This window comes from Doryrhamphus excisus, chromosome 13 (genome assembly GCF_030265055.1).
Source record: "Doryrhamphus excisus isolate RoL2022-K1 chromosome 13, RoL_Dexc_1.0, whole genome shotgun sequence".
Classification (NCBI taxonomy): Eukaryota; Metazoa; Chordata; class Actinopteri; order Syngnathiformes; family Syngnathidae; genus Doryrhamphus; species Doryrhamphus excisus.
The window spans coordinates 7,022,259-7,047,185 of record NC_080478.1 but is presented as its reverse complement, the minus strand read 5'-3'; the positions used below and the strand labels follow the sequence as shown (position 1 = coordinate 7,047,185).

Sequence of the window (24,927 nt, the reverse complement as noted above, 5' to 3'; positions counted from 1 at the left end):
TGTGGTACAGTAGATATACTTTTGTAGTTGAGTGTAATAAAAAAAATCTAAATTTTAACATATATAAAATTAAAATAGTTATCATTTGTATAAGACAATTTGTTTTCATGACTTTTCTATGACATCTTCACGAGTTGTCTTATGGTGCAGCCACCTAACTCATTGCAGAATACTTAACATTCCTATCTCTTGCAGAGAGACCTTTTTTAATAATCCATTTCCTCAAATTTCAAGGCAGAATTAAGTATCACTTCCTATCTTCCACCATCCTCTATAATTAGAACTTCATGTTTTAAAGATCAGGGCTCATGCTGACAGGGCAGTTTCTCCCCCAACGCCCAGCTCCTATCCCATCCCAACGCCACTGATGTGTCCCCCGCCGATACTCCGTGTCCACCTTTCTGTCAATCCTTGTCTATCCTCCGTCTTGACTCTCATACCCACCATACACATTGCAGGGCTGCGTAGGCACGACGTTTGCTTTCTGATCACGGTGCGGCCCAACCTGGCCTACGGCACACGCTTCGACCGCCGCCAGTCCTTTGTGGAGCAGGCCGGGCTGGTGTACGTGCGAGGCTGCGAGGTGCAGGGCATGCTGGATGACAAGGGACGTGTCATTGAGGAAGGTACTACTCACAAGTGCACCCACCCACACACACACATCCCAAACACGCAATGACACATTACATCCATCCTCCCATCATCCCAGTCATAACCACCAGCTGATCCTTGGGAGAGGGTCACAGCCGCGTTGTCATGGCGACAGCCACAGTAATGACCTGACCTATTCGCATTAACATTACATTAACCTGAGGTCGACGGCGACAACACTTGAGAGTTGTGGGCCCTGCCCCCTCGTACCCATGGCAACTTTCAATTCATTTAATTTAGCTGTGCATGTTGTATCCGCATGGATGAACCTTGAACGTGCTTGTCCTCCAGAACCACAGCCATCTATCTGTATATATTCATTCATTCATTTTCTACCGCTTATCCTTACTAGGGTTGCGGGGCGGCTAGAGCCTATCCCAGCTGTCTTCGGGCGAGAGGCGGGTCGCCAGCCAATCACAGGGCTCATATAGACAAACACTCACATTCATACCTATGGACAATTTGGAGTGGCCAATTAACCTAGCATGTTTTTGGAATGTGGGAGGAAACCGGAGTACCCGGAGAAAACCCACGCATGCAAACTCCACACAGAAATGCCCGAGGGTGGAATCGAACTCTCCAAGCTGTGTGGCCTAAGCGCTAGCCACTGTATATCATTCAGAAAAAAAATATTTCTCACATTTGCATTGATTATTTAAGATTTCAATTTTTTTCCCTCTGTAGGCAATAATCGAACTTGGAATCTGTTCCAGGGTCAAACTGTGGCCATCTTTATATCTTCATTAACGAAACAGGCATTTTTAAGTCTAAAAAGTGAACCATCTATATGGTATATATATATGTACATATATATGTACATATATATATATATATATATATATATGTATATATATATATATATATGTATATATATATATATATATATATATATATGTATGTACATATATATATATATATGTATGTACATATATATATATATATATATATATATATATATATATATGTATGTACATATATATATATGTATATATGTATGTACATATATATATATATATATATATGTATGTACATATATATATATATGTATATATGTATGTACATATATATATATATATATATGTATGTACATATATATATATATATGTACATATATGTACATATACACACATATTTTTAACATTGAATAATTCAGTGTTAGTTTTATTTGAAAGCATTTTTTAGGCTCCTCACTCATGTTTGTAATTACCATACAAGTGTAACAACAAGTTAACTACTACTATCGGTAAAAAGAACAAAAATAGTAAACATATTCAGTCGTAATAGTAAGTGACAAAGTGCGGGCTGAGTTGAAAGTGGCTTTGATGCGCCTCGTGGGTCTGGAGCGACTAACCGCGATAAACGAGGGGTGACTGTATGCCCGAAATTACAGTAACTGCTGTTAATGGTAAATGTTTTGAAAAAAGTAGTGGGGCATTGTTGAAGTCTGACTTTCCTTGTGACGTTTGAGCTGATTCTGCTTTGGAATGCTGTAATTTTTGCAAAAAAAAAGCCAAAGAAAAAGCTCTTCCTTCCTTTGCTACTAGCTTAAATACGGTTTTGATTGTGGCTCATTTTTTTAAATCACTTTTTTTGGGCAAATGTTTCCATAAAATTGATGGACCTGAAGCATTTCACTGAATATTTGAAGAGACCGGCTGATTACAATGGTTCAGAGGCTCAATTGGAGCAGACTAAGATTGTTACTAGTTAGACCACCACCCCCCTCTCCCCCAACGATGGGGGTAACGGTGCTTGCGGTGTGAGCTGTCAGCTCCGCTGGACTCACGTGAATGTCTCTAGCTGCCTCTCTCCCGCTTTGAGATGCGAGCCACTGGAACCGTGACAAGACGTCAGTCACTCTTGGAGTCATGACAACAGAATAAACAACGGCGCTGAGTACTGCTTTATGTCTTGAGGCGGAGTGACAGACAGGACAAGAAGGTTCACACAGAGGCAAGGACGGTTAAGATATCCTTCTCGGTTTATGATGCTACTATGGATAATACACAATGGTGTCTGCAAAAATACTCTTACTGGACCATAACATGAGGTACAGTTCAAAATCTGAAACGCCTGAAAGATATGTCTTTGATTTTGACACTGTCAAGCTGCAGTGGTATACTATGACTGCACTGCTGTTCTATTCCACCACCGCAAACTATAACCACAATAATAAACATATTGTTAAACTAATGCCTCTCTGACAGTGCCAATCAAAACCCAGCATTGTGAAGGCATCCGTTTTTTGACACAGCTCTTGTATTATGATCACATGAGATTGTGAGGATACAAAGTGTTTATACAAAGCCACCGTGATAGCTTAGTACACTGACCGCTCTCACATCCTAGCCCAGCTGTCCAAATTGTTTTCCTACGCGTCGATGGTATCGCTTACACCCCTAAGCTATCGCCACACTTTTTTTTTTTTTTTTTTTAGCCAGGAGGATTTGACAATCCCAGCACAGCCCCACACACACATCGACGTGCAAACACACAACAGAGGTCAAGCGGATTGAGTGTCACTCTCCTCTCTTCCCCCTCGTGCCCTCAATGCGCCACACATGAATCTCTGCAGACATCCATCAGTAAGCCGCCCTTGGTGCACCTCACAGCCCCTCTCTCCGTGGACGCCTGTCAGCCTTGCATCCACATTCCTCATCCTAAAAAAGGCAAAGCACTGCAGGAAAATGAGCCTGGGAGAGTTGTTTTGAAAGGACTACCGCCGCCATTATTTGACTTAGTATTGATGCTTGTTCATTGGCTCTCATATATCACGGTTAATTGGTTCCAGGCCCAACTGCGATAAATGGATTTCAGCGAACTGGGATTCGGTATTGAGAAATTGAATGAATATTTTCATAGTTATGGCATAGAAAACATATTTACAATCTTCTTCTCCCCTTAACTGGCATTATTACAGGCGATCCTGTACCATTTAGGCCACTCAAACCCTTATCAGATTTGTCTACCATTTTACTTACAGAGTCCAATTTGCTCCGGCCTTCTGTTTTCTGGCTGTGCTTTGTGTCATGTCTGAAATTTCAAAAGAGGAGGCCCACGTTCTCCTCATTCTCAACTTGGCATATTTAATGTCACACACGGCTACAAACAAAAAAAGTATGTAGATGCCCCTTTCTGTGGACCCTTAAGTGTTATGTCCCACAGTCTCCATTTTGCTGCCCTCAGTCTCATCTTGGATAACATTCCGAAACAGGCGATTCTTTATTGTGTTGTGACAGATGTGTCAATCTTCAGCAAGCCCTCCAACATATGTTCCTCCGTAGGTCCCGAACCAAAACCCAAGCTGCGAGGAGACTCCAGAACATTCCGTGTCTGGTTGGACCCCAACCAGTACCAACAGGACATGACCAGCAGCATTCAGGCCGGCACTGAGGACCCGTACGAAACGTTCAACATCATCATGAGGCGCAAACCAAAGGAGAATAATTTCAAGGTTTGTACCCCTGTTGGCACTTCTTTACTTGGGTATTGTAGCTGAAAGGTTAGGGCCAGGGCAAGTCTGAGATTACAGCCCATCGAGACATGCTTGTCAGCAGAAGCTAATGGGATTCCTTTCTCTCACAGCAACATTGAGTGTAGGGAAGAAGACTATTAAGGTTAAAAGCAGTCCTGCTAATAGTTTCACTGATGATGTTTTTATGCAGGTCAAATTAAGTTAAAACCAAGCAGAGTGTGTCAAATCCCACGTCTCCTCTGTTCTTTTCCATGCTGTTGACATTTGCTTGAGCTACTCAACAGGGCTTTGTCAAATCGGCTATTTTGAATGCAACGCGCATACAAATACGTCTTTTCCCAGACTGAGAAGCGACAGATGTTTTCGCAGAGAAGCATAGGAGCTGATGGGTATTCAGAGGAACATTCTTCTACAGCTTTGATGTTTAGTTCAGATAAAAGCAAGCATGTTCCCCACCCAGTGATTGATGCACAGTGAGTTAGGCACTTTGAAGCTCATTAAAATATAATTGATAGATGTACAAGTTTCCCGCTGTCCCCGTCAAAGCAGCTCCTCCTGTGGGATGTGAAATCATGAAACCCTCCAATTACACATTCAGTTCTGTTTCTATCATTTTATTTCTATCGTCTATCCATCCATCCATCCATTGTGTTGTACGTTCCAGGCCGTTCTCGAGACCATCCGTAACCTGATGAACACGGAGTGCGTCGTCCCAGACTGGCTGCATGACATCATCCTCGGCTACGGCGACCCAGGCAGTGCCCACTACTCCAAAATGCCCAATCAGATCTCCACACTGGACTTCAACGACACCTTTCTGTCCTTGGAACACCTGCGCTCCTGTTTTCCAGGTTTGGCCGTAAAGGTCAAAGAGGAGAAACCTGAACTGCAGGTCCCGCCTTTTAGGTGAACGGAAAATGTCAGATTTTTATGATGACTTAAAAATAAAAAGGTGCATCTAAACTTTTTCCGGCGAGGGCCACATTCATAAAAATGAAATTAAAGATGCTAAAATTAATTATGCTAAGCCAGGAGTGTCCGAAAAGATGCTAGGGCCACTTAAATATTTAGTAGATACGTTAAGAATTTTGAGAAAAAAAAACAGCTTTGTGATATAGGTGGAAGAGGTATTATCAACTTCTTCCCCCCCCCACCCCCCACCCTAATTTTGCTGTTTTGTAGGGCTGTTAAGTTATCGAAAACTTTTAATCAGATTAATCTGTTTTGTGGATTAATTAATCATGATAAATCACCAGGAGACTCCGGTTTCCTGCCAGGCTATTTGGCGACTCCAAATTGTCCATAGGTATGAATGTGAGTGTGAATGGTTGTTTGTCTATATGTGCCCTGCGATTGGCTGGCGACCAGTCCAGGGTGTACCCCGCCTCTCGCCCGAAGACAGCTGGGATAGGCTCCAGCACCCCCGCAACTCTGGGGGGATAAGCGGTAAAAAATGAATGAATGAATGAATAATCACCATTAGCAACTGTGTGAAATGTGCCATATTTTACTGTATTTAAAAGAGAAAGATAAATGACAGGACAAGGTGATGTATATTTGAATATGTCAATCAGGCTAAAAGATACCATGCGCGTGGTCTAACATCTCTTTTGCTTTACTAGAATAAAGTTTCCAATGGCTAAACAAGCCGAAAAAGGGAAGAAGAGGAAGGCTGATGAAGAAGGCAAGGACAAAGAGGATGAGGACGCAACCTTGATTGTTGAGCCCTATGTCACACCCAACCGCGGGCCCTATCCCTACAACCAGCCCAAAAGGTGAGAGATCCACTCATTTCGGCTCCCTCGGATTGTTTTTTCACTTCAAAGTAGTATCGGTCAGAGTGAGACACTGGTGGAGATGGTCTCTTGTATTTACATCATGGCATAAAGAGGAGACTATGGGCAAAAAGAAAAGAAAAATGTGGGTGTAATGTTTTATTCATAGCCCTGTACCCTCAAGTGTTAACAATTTTTTTCTTACCACGCAAGTTTGTTGCTAATAGAAAAGCACCAATAGTAAGTTGCGTAGAGGATTTACCGTTAAGTGAAAAAGTGACTTAAGAATCAACTATACTGTATGCACATTCAGCATTCACAGCCCTGCAAATTAGCAGATTTATGGCCACAAATGTACCATAATTTCGGGTATGTAAGCCAAACCCACTAAATTTAAAGAGATTTTAAATTTAAACATGTTGTATACCTGCCTGTAAGCCGCAGGTATTCATGTAGTAACATGGGATATTTAGTACACAGAAAGTTTTCATTGCCAGTAATATGGCTACTTAAACAGAAGCCTATCCAGAAAAGTCATTCGTCGTCATCCTCATTCTCCTCCTGGGAACTAAAACGGCTAAAGTCGTCGTCTTGAGCATCACAATTGTAAGCCTCATAATTTCTTCATGACACACTCATCCTTCACTATCTCCTCCTTTTGTTGTCACTCTCGGTGTCACATTTGCCTTGAGGCTAGCCCTTTAGCTTGAGCTGTCCTCTTCATCACGCAGTAGCCCAGGCTTCACCGTGGATCCGATTCCATATGTTCGTCGTTCAGTGTACGGTGCCTACACACTTTATACTTTAAATGTGTTTAATAAGCATGTGAGGTATATTTAGGTCTTAAAACCTGGTTTGTGTCAACAATTGCAGCTGAAGAGAGTCACTTTTATTGCAAATGTTGATCTGCTGTGTGTCAATAATACACATGTTTATATCAAATGTGGGTTTTTTTTTGCCATGGGCTAGTTTATGATCTTTTACGTTCAACATCCACGTTCTACTTTGTTCATTTGCTCCATGCTGGCCTGAATCAGATTCTCTAAAATGAACCTCAATTGGTTTATACTGTCATGAAGGTACTGATGACTAATTACCTGCCTTAATAACATGCTTCCAGGAATACAATTCACTTCACGCCTACTCAGATCGAAGCCATCCGAGCCGGCATGCAGCCAGGCCTCACCATGGTAAGTGCTTCATATTTACTGTTTGATTGTGATTGCTGCCTGTTTACCCCCCCCCCCCCCCCCCCCCAAAAAAAAAAAAAAAAAATCGAACAAAATGGCTCTTGTGGAAACCCAGAAAGAGCCAACATCGTGTGGAGCCTCCTACTTCTGTCTTTCAAGCATACTATTTTGTTGTTGGTAGTATGATTGCACATTGATAGGGCGGGCGGGGTTGTGGTTTTAGGAGTAAACAAGGCATGCAAACACCATGAAACTCACCCCTTCTCACCTTCCAGCTTGGCAGATGGAAAATACGTCCCAGCAAACACACTACAGCCACCTCTTAGTCTGCCTGCCAGCTTTTGCTTTCTTGTCGGCTGATTGCATGTTGATTTATTCATCGATGCCAAATTACGCTCATTATTTTCTAGCAGAAATTACTCACCTGAGATGTTAAGATTTCTTTTTTTGTAAACATGTTGTACCGCCTCCCTGCTGATATAAAGATTTTATGCTGATATGGCTCAAAGGAGGCTGATGCTTCCTTTGGCTTATATGGGAGTGGACCGCTTTATCACCGATTGGACCGATTTCCTTCTGTGACATAATGGCAACACAAATTCCAAAAAAAACAATACACACATTTTGAGTTAATCCCTTAGATAAGTTGTGCAAGGGTTCACAAAATGTTGCTCAAATGCATAATTTCTTTTCTTTTCTTTGTTACTTCCTGCTCACGCTTCTGCTCTGTCATTCAGGTTGTCGGACCACCAGGTACCGGCAAGACCGACGTGGCTGTTCAGATCATTTCAAACATCTACCATAACTTTCCCGAGCAGAGGACCCTCATTGTCACACACTCAAATCAGGTTCGGCCTTGAAAAAGAGGTTGCCGTTGTTGCCAACCGCATCTCATCTTCCCTGCTTTCCTTCCTTCCCCACCAGGCCTTGAACCAGCTGTTTGAAAAGATCATGGCTCTCGACATTGACGAGCGCCACCTTCTGCGTCTGGGCCACGGAGAAGAGGAGCTGGAGACCGAGAAGGACTTCAGCAGGTGAGGACAGACGGCGATGACAAGTGCAGATACCGGGAGATGGCGTCTTAAGCAAACAGACTGTGCGCATGTGCTGCGGCCCTTATAACTCAATCAAAGCCAACACACACAAGTATTGGTGTGTATATATATATATATATATATATATATATATATATATATAAAAGCTTCCCAGCTGCCCACATACATAATTATCCTTAGCCAAACCCCTGACAGGCCACCTGATACTCCCATATTTTATCTCCATAAGACATCCTCGACCTCTCAGGCTTTTCCATCAGTGATCATATCGTCTTCCCTCAGAGCGATTAGCCCTCTTGTCACTACTCTGGACCTCCACAGACCACTTTGAGAGGCATTTGCCAAACCACATTAAATGTCAGATCTTGAATCCATTTCATTTATGTCGCCTATTAGCTGTTGGATTACATCAGTTGGGTTTGTGTGAGGCTCACAGATTCTTCCAAGTGGGACTCAGCTGATGACTTAATCACTCGCATTAACGGTTATTAAAAGTTCAGCAGTCTGAGGGGGAAGGACCAAAACTTTTCAAACATTATCTGCATCCAAAAATGTTTGGAGAGGCGGTGCTTTTTAGCGATTTTTTTTTTACTCCCATGGATTTTCAAATGATACATATCCAATGTCAATGTTAACTTCTACTCACAATTAGCCTGACTGCGTGTTGTCAAGGAGCCATGCGGGGTTGCTGGTTTGCGTTCCAAACACGTTGTTCTTGTGTTTGGATTTTCAAAGTGTCCGCGAATGCAACACTGTGGTCTGGTGACAATGAAGAAGTGTCATTCCGAGGAGGGACTATAGATGTGTTTGTGAGTTGAAGATACTGTACATACATGGTGTTGGAATTGCGCTGCTGTTGGTGTGTCAGGTCAAGTTAGCAAAGAGCATCAGACTCTCTGTGGCTGTGCGGTGACACTCCACTGTGCCTCTATACTGTATGTCGTCACCACAGAGAGGGGTGGCTTGACTTGGTCCGCATTCGTTAATTACGACACACATTTTTACATAATTATTTTTGACAGCCCTGTTAAATACATCTTTGTTATTATTGGTATCAACCTTCCAACATGTAATCATTACACAATCAACACTTCCCGTCTTTCACTCTTTAATACGAAGCGCGTGGCAAACCAGAGGGGAGTTACCATCAGTATTATTAGCATTTTACTTACCCAACGGTCTATGTACCTCCAATGCACCATTTAAACCCTATTTAATGGTTTTTAATTCTCTGCGGGTGTTTTTATTTAGATTCTGTCACATGAGAGGAAGACAATAAAAATGGCCTCACGTGAACCATGTAGTGTAACTCAAGCCAAAGCGACACATCACTGCACCCAATCGATTAGGAAGGAAAGCGTTACATAAACTGAGCTTGGGGACACAAACAAATGTCATATATTGTAAAGGTCAAACAAGGACACACTTCTGCAGTGGACAGGATTTGGGGCAGCAAATATTCAACTGTTCTGAACCAAATTCCGTTTTAATGTGAATGGATTTAAGAACATCTTTTCAAGTCCTGGGTTTTTTTTGCATTCATCACCGTCACCGTGTAGTAAAGTGATATCGTCAGTCCTCCGTGGACTCTAATACAATACTAATGTCGTTTTTACAACCTCTGGCATGCATTAGGCCTTTTTGATTCATTATTCATTAAGCACTTTTACAACACTGACATGTGGACTAAGTGGGATGGATGGGTAATTACATGAGAGTAAAGAAATTAAAGCGTATAAATGCATTTACAATATTACATTCAAAGACGTACGACTGCTGTTTCTTAATGAAATTGTCTTAGAGTGATGTGTGTGTGTGTGTGTGTGTGTGTGTGTGTGTGTGTGTGTGTGTGTGATGCCTTAAAGCAAGGTTGTCCAAACTTTTTCCAGTGAAAAATGAAAGTATATTTTAAGAAAAAATTGCATCTCAGCTGTGTGATATAGATGAAAAAGTCTATTAGTATCAACTTTGGACTCTTTTTTTTTTTTCATTTTTGCAGATTTTTTACTATAATATAATCTAAAATTGGCGGATGAGTGGTTAGCGTGATGGCCTCACAGCTAGGAGACCCGAGTTCAATTCCACCCTCGGCCATCTATGTGTGGAGTTTGCATGGTCTCCCCGTGCATGCGTGGGTTTTCTCTGGGGACTTTTCCTGTGAAGTTATATATTTACAATGTGCCATGGGCCAATAAAAAACAGCTATAAGCCACAAAAGGCCCTCGGGCTGCACCTTGAAAACCCCTGGCTCAAAGGCAAATATATTTTCTGTTACACAAATACCAAATAATGTCTAGGTCATTCACTTTGTGGACCCTCGAAATATTATCTCAGGACACCCAGAGCACTCAGTCTTGTTTTGTTTCATGAATTGCTACCCAGAAGCCTTTTTTTAAGGACCGTTTGAATATAAGTAGGCCAGTGTCATTGAGTATTAATTAACACTTTTACACCGCTACTATTTAAAGTCCCCTTATAGGCGACATTGTTAATTACCGCCTTATCCATCTGCAGCACTGAGCAAATTGCCCCCTATAGCTTTTAGCTGCACTTTCAGAGGAGAAAGGGAGGAGGGTTATACATTTGTTCTGCTTTGCCATGCCCCGTTTAGTGCCGTTCAGGATGAGCATACGACTACTAGCGGATGAATAGTGGCGCATTAAAAACCGGGCCCGGCAGTCTGTTCCTTGTGTTAAATTATGCAGCCGACATGAAAAGAAAAGCGCTCTAGCTATCAGCGTTTAATATGTTCCTGCCTGCTTGTGGATGGTTCATAATAACATGCAAAAAGTGCCACGCTCCTTCCACCCCAGTGACACCAGCAAGCCAGAGAGTTTTAATTAACGTTGCATTGCCACATGAAAAACGGAAGGCTCCAAATGCCTAACAAATGGGATGCTGCCTCCATGAATGCCATGATGTGTTTTCCACAATTTATAATTAGATTTTTGGTGCCTGGTAGTCTAAATGTAGTTGTGGGCAGCGCATCTCTACCGAAGGTCATACGCAATAATAACCTACATGAATGGCGTCACCTTTGTTGACCTGTATGTGAGAGCAGCTGCATCACAGGTGAGTCTTCCTGGGCAGCAAGGTCACTCGCCTTTTTTTTAATGTTTCATTTTATTCAGGCCAAAGAGGCAGAGCTGCGGCATTGTCATCTGCAGTCTAAAAATAGTAATAGCCGGCGTTGCCCCCGCCACTTAGACGCTGATTGCTTTTAGTTATATTCATGTTATTTTATTCAGTGCAAATAAAGTTGGAATTTTAGCTGAATAAACACCCAATATAATTTGACAAAAGTTGTAGTATTCTAGTAGTATTATTTTTGTAAATGAATTAATATTTAAGGAAGAAAAAGTCATAATGAATTGGAAATATTGAATTAAAATTATGTAATTTGTAAGAAGAAATTCAAATTTATGCAATTTTATAAACTTACAATTACATGCAAGTTGTAACTTTACAAGAATAAAGGGCAACTGTAAGGGAAGAAACATCATGTTTTTATTTTACTTGTAATCAGAGCAAGTTATATTACAAGAAAAAAGTCATTTTAGGAGTTTTGAGATGTAATAATTTTGCTAGCGAGTAACATTTATGAGTGACAAAAATGAATGGGATTTTAATATTATAAGAATTGGTAATTTGACAGGTACTTTATTGTAACGTGACAAAAAATTATAGCTTTTTGACAATAATTATATATTAGACAATAGAGTGGGAGGGGAGGGGAAAAAGTAATCATTTTGAAGAGTGAAGTAGTGGAGAAATATTAATGGGACTGTATGCCTAGACGGGGCCAACATTCAAGCGCACTGCTAGCACTGTATCCCGCCTTTTCCTGCTTTGAGTACTCTAATGTACCACGTGCACGTACAGTTTAGCAATTTGGCAAAGTTTAGCTGCTAGCATTAGCTTTCATTGTATGTATCGCCTATTGCAGGGGCGTCCAAACCATCACATGTACTGTAGATATGCAAGAAGTTTTTTCCAAGAAAAATATGCCTATAATATAGGTGAAAAATCTATTTTTTTTTCAATTTTGTTTTTTTCATGATTGTTTTTTGTAATTTTGCAAATATTTCAACTTCTTAAATCTTTTTTTCTTAATATGACTTTATCCCCATAATATTTTGATTTTATTCTCATAACACTGGAACTTTGTACTGCAACCTAATTTGCCCAAAATTACAGCTTTTTGTTTTTTATGTACAGTATTGATTTCTTTACTCTTTTTCATTCAATTTCTACTGTTGTTTGTTTACATTTTCCACCTATTTTTAATGTTTTTCTTCTAATTATGACTTTGTGCCCAGAACATTTTGCCTTTATTCTCCTAACCTCATACACTTTTCTGCAACCTAATTTTCCAAAAATGACAACTTTATGTGATGTTAATCATAGTATTAAGACTTAAAAATAAATATTTCAACTTTTAGGTACTAAAATTATGTTATCTTCCTGGCAATATTATAGTCATAAAATTATGACTTTTATTCTCTTGATATTTTGACTTTATTCTCTCAAATTACTGCTGATATTTCATAAGAAAAACAGCTGTGGGCTGCAGATGGACAACCATTTTTCTGCGGTTTAATTCGTAGTTGTGACAAATACGTATAGACAACATAAATAAATTGGTAACGTATGCTAGCTGGTGGTGTTCTTACATTAAGAGCATAATCCTAATATCCTCATGTAACAAACATTGCGTCATTGTTTGGATAAATATGCTACGCCTTTGTCCCAGACTGCTGATGGACCGCACTGTGCTCCCTCATCTTCCAGGTACGGCAGGGTGAACTACGTCCTGGCACGGAGACTGGAGCTCCTCAAGGAGGTTGGAAGGTTACAGGAGAGCTTGGGGGTCCCCGGCGATGTTTCTTACACTTGTGAGACCGCTGGACACTTCTACCTCTACCAGGTATGGCGTAGGGTTTTTCATACCATTGCACTGATGGGGTTCAATGTATAATTTAGGAGATTGTGGTCTTACATTTCCTCATATGATATTGATTTACAAATGAAGAATTTGGCCTATAATTGAGGCTCGATATGTTGATAGGTTATTAAAGTGTTTATGCCACGGGCTTGTTGCTGTGTTTAAGTGAGACCGCAAATAACCACGCAAGAGACAGTGCCGGCCTCTTGCTGTTTATTCCTGACACCTAATTATCACCAGCCTCTCGGGTTGTTCAGAAGCTCTTAAACAGACTTCATAGACATTTTAGGGCTATATTTTAGTGCTTATTTTGTCTATCCTTACGTTACATTATTTTAGCAAAAAAAAATACATGGACTCCCCTACAGAAACAATGTAAAAAGACCCGCCACATCGGTCATAGTGGCACTCATATGGTAGCTCTTACCTGGTGGGACGACACCTAAATACTGACGTCTGCGCCATACATGTCCATAATGTGTATTCTTTTCCAATAGTCTTGTATAGCACAATAAGACTGACTCCTCAAGCCAACTTTGTCAAAGTTGCTCTTCGCGGATGATATTTATAGACGGAGGCTGCCTGCTGGTTGGTTGAAGCCGCTTTATTAGGTTCACAGCTGGAGCACTTCCCCAAGAGCGCACCGATCTACTCTCATTTGTCTTTTGTGAAAAAGTTAGAGGAATGTTGTCTGATGTACCATTTAGAGAGGGTAGACACTTGTGGATCTGACATATAGTAGATACAGTAGTTGTTACTGGGATGTACTGTATTGGGAAGGAAATAATAAACATAAAGAAATACATCTAAAAACGGGATTACACTGCTTGGAAATGTTTTCATTTTCCAACCTTTTTCCGTGCTATGTGACATATAAACAGCACCAACACGATAAGACAAGACGGCAATTTTTGGTTGAAATCAAATATGCTTTTCAACAAGTGTTTTAAACGAGACAAGATTTTAATGTGAATTAAAAAAAGATTCAATTGAATATATAACTGGACAAACCTTTGTGATGGATTTTCTCATAATTCCAATTGTCGCTCAAATGTTTGCAGTATTTCTTGAAACGCTGGCTTTTCAACTGTATTAAAGAGCAGCGTTTCTTTTGCATTGACTTTCTGTGAACGTACACCATTTGATGCTTGTAGTTACCTCGCCGACCAAACATCTCAGGCCCTGTCCACACGTAGGCGGGTATCTCATAAAACCCTGTGTTTACATCAGAAACAACATGGATGCACTCATAGCAGTTGGTTGTAGCTATTGTTCAAGTCCTTTTTGCTTGCTTGTTTTTGCAAGCCCAAACACTGCTTCACGTTGAAGAGCAGAGGAAAAGAACCACTTTGACATCGGCCATTTTCTCTCAAATAACCATTCCACGGCCACGTAACAGGTACCGACTCCGGCACGGAGTTCTCTGGTGGGAGAACTTTGAGATGGAAGCCGTCCTCCCAGTGGAGTTACGCAACAATTTCTGAATGTCACGGCCCTCTCTATTGTCATTGTTAGTGCTTTTAGCATTGTGTGTGTTTACCCCATTTTTTCATAAATGTAGACGGAATTATTCATTCATTCATTCATTTTCTACCGCTTCTCCTCACGAGGGTCGCGGGGGGCGCTGGAGCCTATCCCAGCTGTCCTTGGGCGAGAGGCGGGGTACACCCTGGACTGGTCACCAGCCAATCACAGGGCAAACAACCATTCACACTCACATTCATACCTATGGACAATTTGGAGTGGCCAATTAACCTAGCATGTTTTTGGAATGTGGGAGGAAACCGGAGTACCCGGAGAAAACCCACGCATGCACGGGGAGAACATGCAAACGCCACACAGAGATGGCCGAGGGTGGATTTGAACCCTGGTCTCCTAGCTGTGAGGTCTGTGCGCTAACCACTCGACCGCCGTGCCGCCCCTAGACGGAATTATACGGTTTAAAAATCAGGACTAGGCTTTAGTGGGTGTTGACACGGGACAAAGGCTTTTTTCCCCTGGATCGAGTGGATATGTTAGACGTGGGAACGTTTGTTTTCTTGCCTTTAATGTTGCTACCACTTTCAAATAACTGGCTTGTTTGTGTTGATGGTTTCACCTTGCTCATTGTACATGTTCCTATAAGGGGGCTGTGTGGCACTTGGCTTTGCAAGAATCTTTTTTCCCTCCTAACTTGTACTACCTCACCTTGCATTGCTCATCACGTCACGAAGCTGCACTCCTTTTTGCTGTCTCACTCACCATGAAGCATCAAGACAATATATTGAGGCCGCCGAAATTATCCAGTTCATTTTATTTTTAATTGTGTGATTAATTTATTTATTTATTATTGCATGACGGTTTTTTTTCTGAACGAGAAACATTGTCACGTTTTAATCATGCAAGACCTTTTGGCAACACCCCTAGTAAATATGTTAATAATTGTGTCACTGCAAAATGGAGGTACTCAGCATTTCCCAAAGGACATTTGCAAAAATTATTTAAAAACATGGAAGGCAAATATGTAGATATGCAAATGGTCCTCTCCGCATCTACAAGCACTCACAGCAAGGTCTGTCTTGTTTGTAACACTGAAAAAAACAACAAAAAGAAACAACTAAAGGAAGTGAAAATGTCTGAAATTCCTGAGTGTTAAATCCTGTGCCTGAAAAATCCTGATTGTTTTAAAAGGCCACAATCGCAAAAATGCCATCCCTGTCCAAATACTTCTGGCCCTCACCGACCTGAATGTCAGTGCTAGGACTTGTAACATCCGCTCTGTGTCCCCCACCGCAGGTGATATCTCGCTGGGAAGAGTACATGAGCAAAGTCAAGCCCAAACAGGGCAAGGACGTGGAGGTGGAAGCCGTGGCCGCGCTCTTCCCCTTCCCCAAGTACTTCTCCAATGCCCCCCAGCCGGTGTTCAGGGGCCGCTCCTACGAGGAGGACATGGACATCGCAGAGGGCTGCTACCGCCACATTAAGAAAATATTCACCCAGCTGGAGGTAGGGAGGTCACACGCGCAAACACAAACATTCCGCTGCAGCAGCTTTATTCATTTATTTAGAACACACATAATTACTGTTCAGCTCATTCATGTGACCGCAGCAGCAATGTATAATCAACACTGACAGGTTGATGCATGGTAGCTGCTCATTGGCTGGTCAGCACTATAAATCATATACTGTAGGTTTCATCATCATCATTATATTTGCTTTACAGATGATATTAGCAGATTTTTTTTAATGATTGTGGTCACAATCATGGCACCATTGATCATTTCACAGAAAATGTATTTCTCAGAATGCTTATATATTGAAACATGTATGTATAATTAATGTCATTTTTTTTATTTTATTAAGCATTTCATTTTTATTTTATTTTTACACACATATATGGTGACAACTACACTTATCTTGTATTAAATACATTAACAATTAAAATAGTATTCTTATAAATACATAAAAAGTTGTAATAGTAAAAATTTTCTTTTTTGGAAGCAATGGGAATACAGAAAATGAGTTATCTTGGCCAGTGTACTTTTATCAAAAACATGTAAATAACACTAAAATAAATGTTAATGTGGTAACAAGCCATACACTGATTGTCATAGAAATAGTTTGGAACAATTCCTATATATAAAACAGTAAGCATTTAAAAAGGATAACTTTGTCATATTTGGGGAAATAATGCACCTTTGGAAGTGATTATATTTCATTTAAACTTACATTTAAAAAAAATGATTATTTGCAGTGACACACTAAAAAACTAATTCCCCCCAGTAACATTTAAAACAATATGACAAGCTATATATTTATACTGTAGCAAAAATAAAATTATAAAAGTTTCTGTAATATTACATCCAAAACTGACTGAAGTTTGCAGTATTTTCATTAGTATTTTCATTTGTTTTACCAGTCAGTCTTAATAACAGTAATAAGTAAAGAAGCATCCAAGATAGAACAATTGTAGATGCCAATATGATATCATTTTATGATATCATATTGTACTGCATGATGAAGCCCTGTCAGAAGTCTTCACTCCTTAAGTGCTCGCTTCTTCTACTATCTACTCTTTCACACTTTTACCCCACACTGCTGTGGTCCATTTTTTCTTTAGCACATGGAGTATTCCTATAGAGACAACAATAACGCGTCAGATTTATGGCAACACCAAGGAGGTCTGAGAAAAAGCAATAAAGGAGTTATTGACTGGAGGTAATATCCCAACATGTGTGGTGACCTTGATTTATCAGGCCTGGCCTCTGTATCGCTGCATCACCGCACCTCCTCCCTCCTCCCTCCTCCCTCCTCCCTCGGCCTCACCCATGCAGCAGTGCGATCCGTACGCCCACTTACGAGAGGAGGCATCACTCTGCTGATTTTGCTTATCTGTCCTGCCTTTTCAAATGTCAACACATCGCCAGCCCGAGCTGTCCTCGGAATATGCTGAGACTCTGCAGCGGGACAGACTGACAGCAGGGACACAACGTGCCTCGCGGCTGCACGTCTCTCACAGTCTCATCTTTCAGCAAACGTCATTACTTCTTTGTCCAGGCACGCCATCTTGATTTCACCCGTCAACCAGCCTGGAGCCACACGGGTTAAAAATAGACCTCATCAATACTGGAGCTTTTGATTGGTTTAATTTGAATGCTAAAATAGTAACACATCAAATATGTATAACTCAGCATGGTCCTGGTCTACTTCTCTACTCCTCGCTCCCCCATCCCCATTGCCTTGCTTGGCCCCTGCACAGCTGGTGCGGCAACCTGTTTACCCATATTTCCGCCTATGACTTTTTTTCTTCCCCCTGTATGGTTATTTTACTCCCCCGCTTGACACAATGTGACTTTTCATGCGATAATCACAGAATTGCACATTATCTTGGGTGAGCATCACGATCATGGGTTAATCAGCGATAAGCACTTCCTCTGTAACACTTCATCATTAAAAAGACAGGAGTGTGTGTAGTAGGGTTGGGTGATATGGATCTTAGCGTTTTCCTTCTTCTTTCTCTTTGGGCTTTTCCCTTCAGGGGTCGCCACAGCAAATCAATCTCCTCCATCCAACCCTGTCTTCTGCATCTGTCTCTCTCACACCAACTACCCTCATGTCCTCCTTCACTACATCCATAAACCTCCTCTTTGGTCTTCCACTACGCCTCCTACCTGTGGCCTCTAATAGACCATTGGTCTGGTAAAAAGAATTGTTTAAAAGTATAGAAATGACCAAATGAACCTCATTAGACTATGACGTTAACTACTGCTAAAAAAATAAAAGACTAAAAGGCGTGATATGAAGATAATTGTGTCTTGCAGATGTGCCTTAGGCATACAATACTTTTTAACATTCTTACTGGTCACTGGCTGTAGGCAACCCCTGACCGATCGCAACATAGTAGGTGTGGTCGGGGACGAGGCTGCGGAATCAGAGCATGACGAGCGGAATGCTTGTATTACAGAGTATTTTATGTATTAAAAGGTTACTACATTGCCCCACTGAGTTCCAGTATCATTTTAAAAGCCCCTGGATTGAGCAGGAGAGAGCCCCTTTAATGTTGAGGGGGCTGTTTCTTGTGGTGTTACCTCACATTAGATATCAAAGTCATCCATCACCTGCTACAGTAAGCATGTTATCCCTCATCCTCCTCTGTGATCATCCATCATTTTGTCAGTATCACCTTCTAAAAAGTAAAGTTGTACTGAACTACATCTACAGAAAATATTTTTCCTTTCCACACCGCGTTTAGGAGTTTAGGGCCTTTGAGCTGCTCAGGAGCGGATTGGACCGCACCAAGTATCTTCTTGTGAAAGAAGCCAAAATCATCGCCATGACTTGCACGCACGCTGCCCTCAAACGTCATGACCTGGTGGAGCTAGGTTTTAAGGTATGACCTTCCTTCATGCTCTCATGGGTGCTTATTGTGTTCCAATTAGTGTTCACTAAAATTGATAATTGTCCTCATTAGTATGACAACATCCTAATGGAGGAAGCCGCGCAGATCCTGGAGATTGAGACATTCATCCCACTTCTGTTGCAGGTATGCATCTCTTGACATTATATCGGACTGAGAACACAGAAGTTAGGCCATAGTGGCAATAATGAAAATTAGTATTGCCCACAGGACAGCAATCTGTCTGTAACACTGGGTAGGTTTGGCTGTCTAATTTGCAAAGTGGTACGCTAAGAAGTTATATATTTCTAGAAATGAATGCATCTGAGCCGTGTGAGGTAGGTGGAAAATGTGTTTCCCAGTTTCTTTTCAATTCCCAATGTAAACTTTCTTCTGAAGTAATGCTTTAGTTTTTAGTGCCCCGGGCCAGTAAAAAAACAGCTGCGGGCAACAAAAGGCCCCCAGGCCACACTTTGGACACTCCTGCCTTAGATGTTACAGTCTTCAAATGTGCCCAGGACTGCGGTTATGATTAAAAACTGACAGGACCAGCAGACAATACCTTTCTGGGCTGAGCTACTGTCACCACACATGTAAAACCCACAGTACGACACCCAACATCAAGCCTCCCACTACCTGACTCTCCACATTCATTAAGGCCTGACTTATGTTCTCCATGCAGAGTAATGATGCTTGTCTTTGGTAGTTGCGCCTAATTGTCCGAGATAGCGCTAATGTCTGTTTACAGATGAGATCATTAAGCACATCAGTCCAGGCTACAACAACCACTATGCCAGAGCTCCACTCCCCCCGAGTGACTCATACTCACTGCCAGGCACACGTCACAGAAAGAACAATATAGTCAACCTTGTCAAAATCTATGCTTGATTTATATCACACAGTATATTACCGTATATTGAGCTCAGTGCAAGCGCCCTGTAAACTATATTAAAAACTATGGCAGTGTGACGCAGACATGGATAAAATACACCGCTGGCCTTTCGTGCTTTTATTATTATTTCCACTCCACAGAACCCAGAGGACGGCTACAGCAGGCTGAAGCGCTGGATCATGATCGGCGACCACCACCAGCTGCCCCCTGTCATCAAGAACATGGCCTTCCAGAAGTACTCCAACATGGAGCAGTCCCTCTTCACTCGCTTTGTGCGCCTGGGAGTGCCCACCATCGATTTGGACGCGCAGGGCCGTGCACGCGCCAGGTAAGTCACCCGTTGAGGGGGCTTAAGCATCGGTTGTCATGGTTTTAATATCACCTCCCCGGCCTGCAGTCTTTGTAACTTGTACAACTGGCGCTACAAACACCTCGGAAACCTGCCGCATGTACAGCGACTACCGGAGTTCCAGGTGCCCAACCCTGGCTTGACCTTTGACTTCCAGCTAATCAACGTCGAGGACTTCAACGGAATGGGCGAGTCCGAGCCCAACCCTTACTTTTACCAGGTCAGCAGCACACACATTGTCCTTGTCGACAGCATGATACGTACACGGCTCGCGATCGACGCATTTCCACTGGCAAACCAGGCACTAGGAGATCAGCCATATACAATATCCGGTATTATATAGAGTTACTGGGCTTAAACCAGCGTTTCTCAGTTAACTTTCTGATATTGCTCCTCTGGATGGAAAGGCACTAACAGACCTGCCAACCTTGAAGAAATTTTATGAGGTCATCCCCTTTGCTCGGAACCCCTCGGAATATATGCAGGCTGCTTAGCTCTTTCGGGGCAGGGCATCCCACGTTCCTCGATGTCTTATTTCCCCATTCATCTCATTTTTTAAATGATCTGTCTATAAGATATATTTATGGCACTGTTACTGTCTGCCGCCCTTGCACAGCCCCGTGTGTGTCTGTGTGTGTTTCTCTTCTCCAGTAGCCAGATAATGTTTCATTTCCTGACATCGCTACGATACTTGAAGTGTGTGTGTGTGTGTGTGTGAGTGCCTTACTCTGCTGCTACACTGGCACTACTTAATATCACAGACACTCTATTTACTATGATAGTTGTAAAATGTAAATAAGCTGTATGTATGCAAGAAGCTAGCCTGGAAAAATGGAGAATCAGAAGGATGTTAAAGATGATGACTGCTGTCCCCGCCCCCAAAAAATGTTGGGTACAAAATGTAACATGGAACCGATGATCAGTCTAAATGCCAAATAAGATAATATAAATTTAAAAAACACACACAAAGGCTACTGTGCTATTGATGGCCGTGCAGGCTTGTGTCCCTGAACCTTCTTATTGTTCAACCCAGACCATGTGCATTTCCCGAGGCTCCGGGTCACATGAACCTCCACTCCAAATTGACTGTTGCCATTTGCAGAGTCCTCAAGGGAATCACCCACGATCCCTGACTCACACAGGCTTTTTCCTCAGAATCCAGGAAAGAGGCAGACAATGCTACAATGTCCTGCTTTACACTGTTAATTGTATACTATACCTCCACAGTTGATCACTATCTTTTCCACTGCACTGGTTGATTTTTGTTCAGAATTATACATTACATTATTGCATCACAACACATTAGCACAACAGATATGTTTGTCCTGTAACTAGACAAACAAATTTGTGTGTTGAAAAAGAAACAGATTGCTTGAGTTAATCAGAGAAACAACTAACAAAATACACATTTGCATGGTCTTATAGCCATGCAGCAAGTGTGGTCATAGCACATGGCTAAAAATGGCTTTATTTCTTTTTGGACAAAACATCCTATGGGAAATAAATCTCTTGATCAATACAAGACACAACAGAGTGCAACTCTGCATGGTCGTACAGCCTTTGCAGCAAGTGCACCAATAGCATGTGTAGCTGAAGGTCTTAGTTAAACATATAATATACTGTATACCATATCGGACAATTAATGTACAGCAAGTGCACCAATAGCACGTGGAGCGCAAATTCTTTGTTTAAGTTTTATTCCGGAGACAAACCAGTCTTTGTGATGAAAAATTCGGGGGCAAGAAATCAAACCCAGGTCTTCCCAATCTCCTGACTGTGTGGCCAACATGCTAACCACTCGGCTGCCATGCGGACCGAATTAGATATATTACAGTAAAGCAACTTATGGCGTACTGTACATCTTATAAGAGTCTGCCAGACATACTTTGTGTGTTGCTAACTATTTTGAGTGCTTGCACAATAACCCCCCCCCTCACTTAAAAAGAGGCTTCCTTCAAATAAACAGTTAAGTAAATTAACCACCATTTGATGAAATATAACCTAATAATATTATCTAATATAATCTTTTACCATGCTGTCATTTTTATATCCCTTTTGCAACCCTTCACTCTCTCCACTGATCAAGTAGCCTCCATTAGTTTGACCTTGTTGCCAAGCTTACCACTTTCTCATGCACGATATGCTAATGTCTGACATCTATAATAAACACGTTTGGCAGAGCCATAAATTACTGCCTCACGTTTACTTACATTTCAGTGCATGCATTCAGACTTCAACACATTTATTTGTACTTTGGCCAACTTGTAAAGCAATCACACACCCATTCATGCATAATCACGGCTTTATGTATACCTGCAAGAAACCTCAATAAGAGACCTCAGTAAGACTGTAGTGATGCTGGTTGTATCAGTGCAATTTAGAAGAGGCAGAGCACTAACAAAAGTGTCACACTTTCCCCAACATGTGGACTCCAGTGCAGCCAGATCAGGATGATGTGTTGATGAGGCTGCATAAGTAATTAGCAAAGATGTGAGGCTGCAGTCCTGACCTAATTGAAACAGGATGAATAATGCATATCATTCGCTCTACTTTTTTGTGTGTGTGTGGGGGGGGGGTCACATTTGAAGGGCAAACCTTGGACAGAGGATGTTGTGGAATGATTGCAGTTGGATTTAAAGGTGGGGTAAATAATGCAGATAGTGTTCTATTGAGTCTAATATCAAGGACAAAGCACCGTGGAGTATTCAGGCTGGAAAGTTTTTCTTAATGTTTGTATCCACTTGTCTTTCCTTTCTCTATAAAGAACCTGGCAGAGGCTGAGTATTGTGTGGCTCTATTCATGTACATGCGCCTGCTGGGCTACCCTGCTGACCGTATCAGCGTCCTCACCACCTACAACGGACAGAAACACCTGATCCGAGACGTCATCAACCAGCGTTGTGCTGGGAATCCCTTCTTTGGACAGCCCAATAAGGTAAAACACGTCACTTCTTTTTAGTAGCATTATAGAAACCTCACATTAGAGCAAGGGTGGTAAGGCTGTGCGGTGTTTGTGTTTGATATGAATACATCAAAAGCTTTTTTCCAACCCCGTGCTCCACTCTTCTAACAAGAATGTGGCTTTATCCTGCACGTAGCTTTGAACTGCAAATGGCTTTTACACTGCAGCAAAGCAAAACATCCAATCCCAAGCACTTTAAATCATCATTCTATCCAGACTAGTCTGCAGATCTCTTAAACAGTTGAGCCAGCTGGATACCTCTGCACAAACAAAACTCCCTCAAGTGGGCGTGAGACAGTGCATGCATGTTTGAGCAGAAGATTAAAAAGGATTGTGGAGGTGGCGTAGCAAAACATGCACAACAACTCTTGATGCTGGACTTCCTCCCTGAAGGACACTGGGTTTTCTTCACGCCGGCCCACATGAACTGTGTTAAAAGTCAGCAAGCCGCCCGCTAGCGCAGCTTCCCATCACTACCAAATGTTTTGTTTCCCCCCCCCACAGGTTAAGTTTTCAGCCCTCTTCATTCTTTCTTTCCAGAGTTGTTTACTATTTACACAAATTGAATTATTTAAAAAATGCATGTGGACGACACACAAGACCTCATTATTCGGATCACGGAGGCCTTGTGGGTCTCAAAATAGACATTGTTCTTCACACCCATCTATGCATCCTTCCTTCCATTTTCTACCGCTTATCCTCACTGGGGTCGCGAGTATGCTAGAGCCTATCCCAGCTGTCTTCAGGTGAGAGGCGGTGTACACCCTGTACTGGTCGCCAGCCAATCACAGGGCACATATAGACAAACAACCATTCACACTCACATTCATACCTATGGACAATTTGGAGTGGCCAATTAACCTAGCATGTTTTTGGAATGTGGGAGGAAACCGGAGTCTCCGGAGAAAACCCACGCATGCACGGGGAGAACATGCAAACCACTTCACAGAGGGAAATTTTGACTCATCAGTGGTGTCCGGCATTACTGCTAAAAGAACCTGCTATGATACGCTGTGATGTATTCATCAGTGTTATAGACGTCAATTCATTTTTGTTTTTGCCATTTTGGCTCTGCAACAGAATCTGTGTTTTGTCTTTGTAAAACGTATTGTGTTCTGACAACCAGAAATAGTGCTTGGTCATGGTAAATGTCCTGCCACGTTAAGACTGCCAGTGTCATTCAGTGTACTGCTGGCCTCAAGTCAGTATGCGTGCCTCATGACATGCTGACAGAGGAGGGGGAGGGGCTAGGAGGACTGTGTTACAAGCTCTTGAGATGTGCTGAGGATAAAGAAAGATGGCTGCAGAAGGAAGCAAGCGCTGGACATTTAAAAGGTCACGGCGCAGAGCTTTGGCTCCTGCCGTGTACCCACAATGTGTCATCAAGGCTAAAACCAAGAAAATGTCAGTGGGTCATCCTAATTCACTGGGATGATTGTAATTACACTGAAAGGGACCTTTGAGCATAACAATTATGATAGATTATTGATAGATTTTAGATATTGGTACATGTTGGCTTCACTTGTCATATATAATAGATGGCAAGTTCCCTCCAAAGTTGGTCTGAATTTATTGGGTTCCCCCGCAGTAGAAACAGCTCACCAATCATGCCAGTTAGACATTTACCATGTCACATGATTTCGCCCACAATCAGTTGGGGCTACTGATTCCGCCCAAAAGCTGCATTTTCACAGTTGTTAATTTTTCCCCATTCCATGTGAACAGTACCAACTGCATAGTGGTTACGTGGTCAACCTG

The 24,927-nt window shown here is 41.8% G+C and overlaps 1 protein-coding gene across 1 annotated transcript in view; it reads left to right on the top strand.

The window, feature by feature from the left end:
* aqr (aquarius intron-binding spliceosomal factor) overlaps positions 1 to 24,927 on the top strand; it is a 56,723-nt gene that overhangs the window by 21,204 nt on the left and 10,592 nt on the right. The window contains exons 19-32 of the mRNA XM_058091410.1: positions 459 to 626; positions 3,936 to 4,105; positions 4,791 to 5,032; positions 5,749 to 5,901; positions 7,022 to 7,091; positions 7,829 to 7,939; positions 8,016 to 8,125; positions 12,938 to 13,073; positions 15,867 to 16,076; positions 18,823 to 18,960; positions 19,042 to 19,113; positions 19,999 to 20,186; positions 20,256 to 20,427; positions 22,972 to 23,142. Coding sequence (XP_057947393.1) covers positions 459 to 626; positions 3,936 to 4,105; positions 4,791 to 5,032; positions 5,749 to 5,901; positions 7,022 to 7,091; positions 7,829 to 7,939; positions 8,016 to 8,125; positions 12,938 to 13,073; positions 15,867 to 16,076; positions 18,823 to 18,960; positions 19,042 to 19,113; positions 19,999 to 20,186; positions 20,256 to 20,427; positions 22,972 to 23,142 — 2,111 coding nt within the window. The remainder of the gene's footprint in view (positions 1 to 458; positions 627 to 3,935; positions 4,106 to 4,790; positions 5,033 to 5,748; positions 5,902 to 7,021; positions 7,092 to 7,828; positions 7,940 to 8,015; positions 8,126 to 12,937; positions 13,074 to 15,866; positions 16,077 to 18,822; positions 18,961 to 19,041; positions 19,114 to 19,998; positions 20,187 to 20,255; positions 20,428 to 22,971; positions 23,143 to 24,927) is intronic.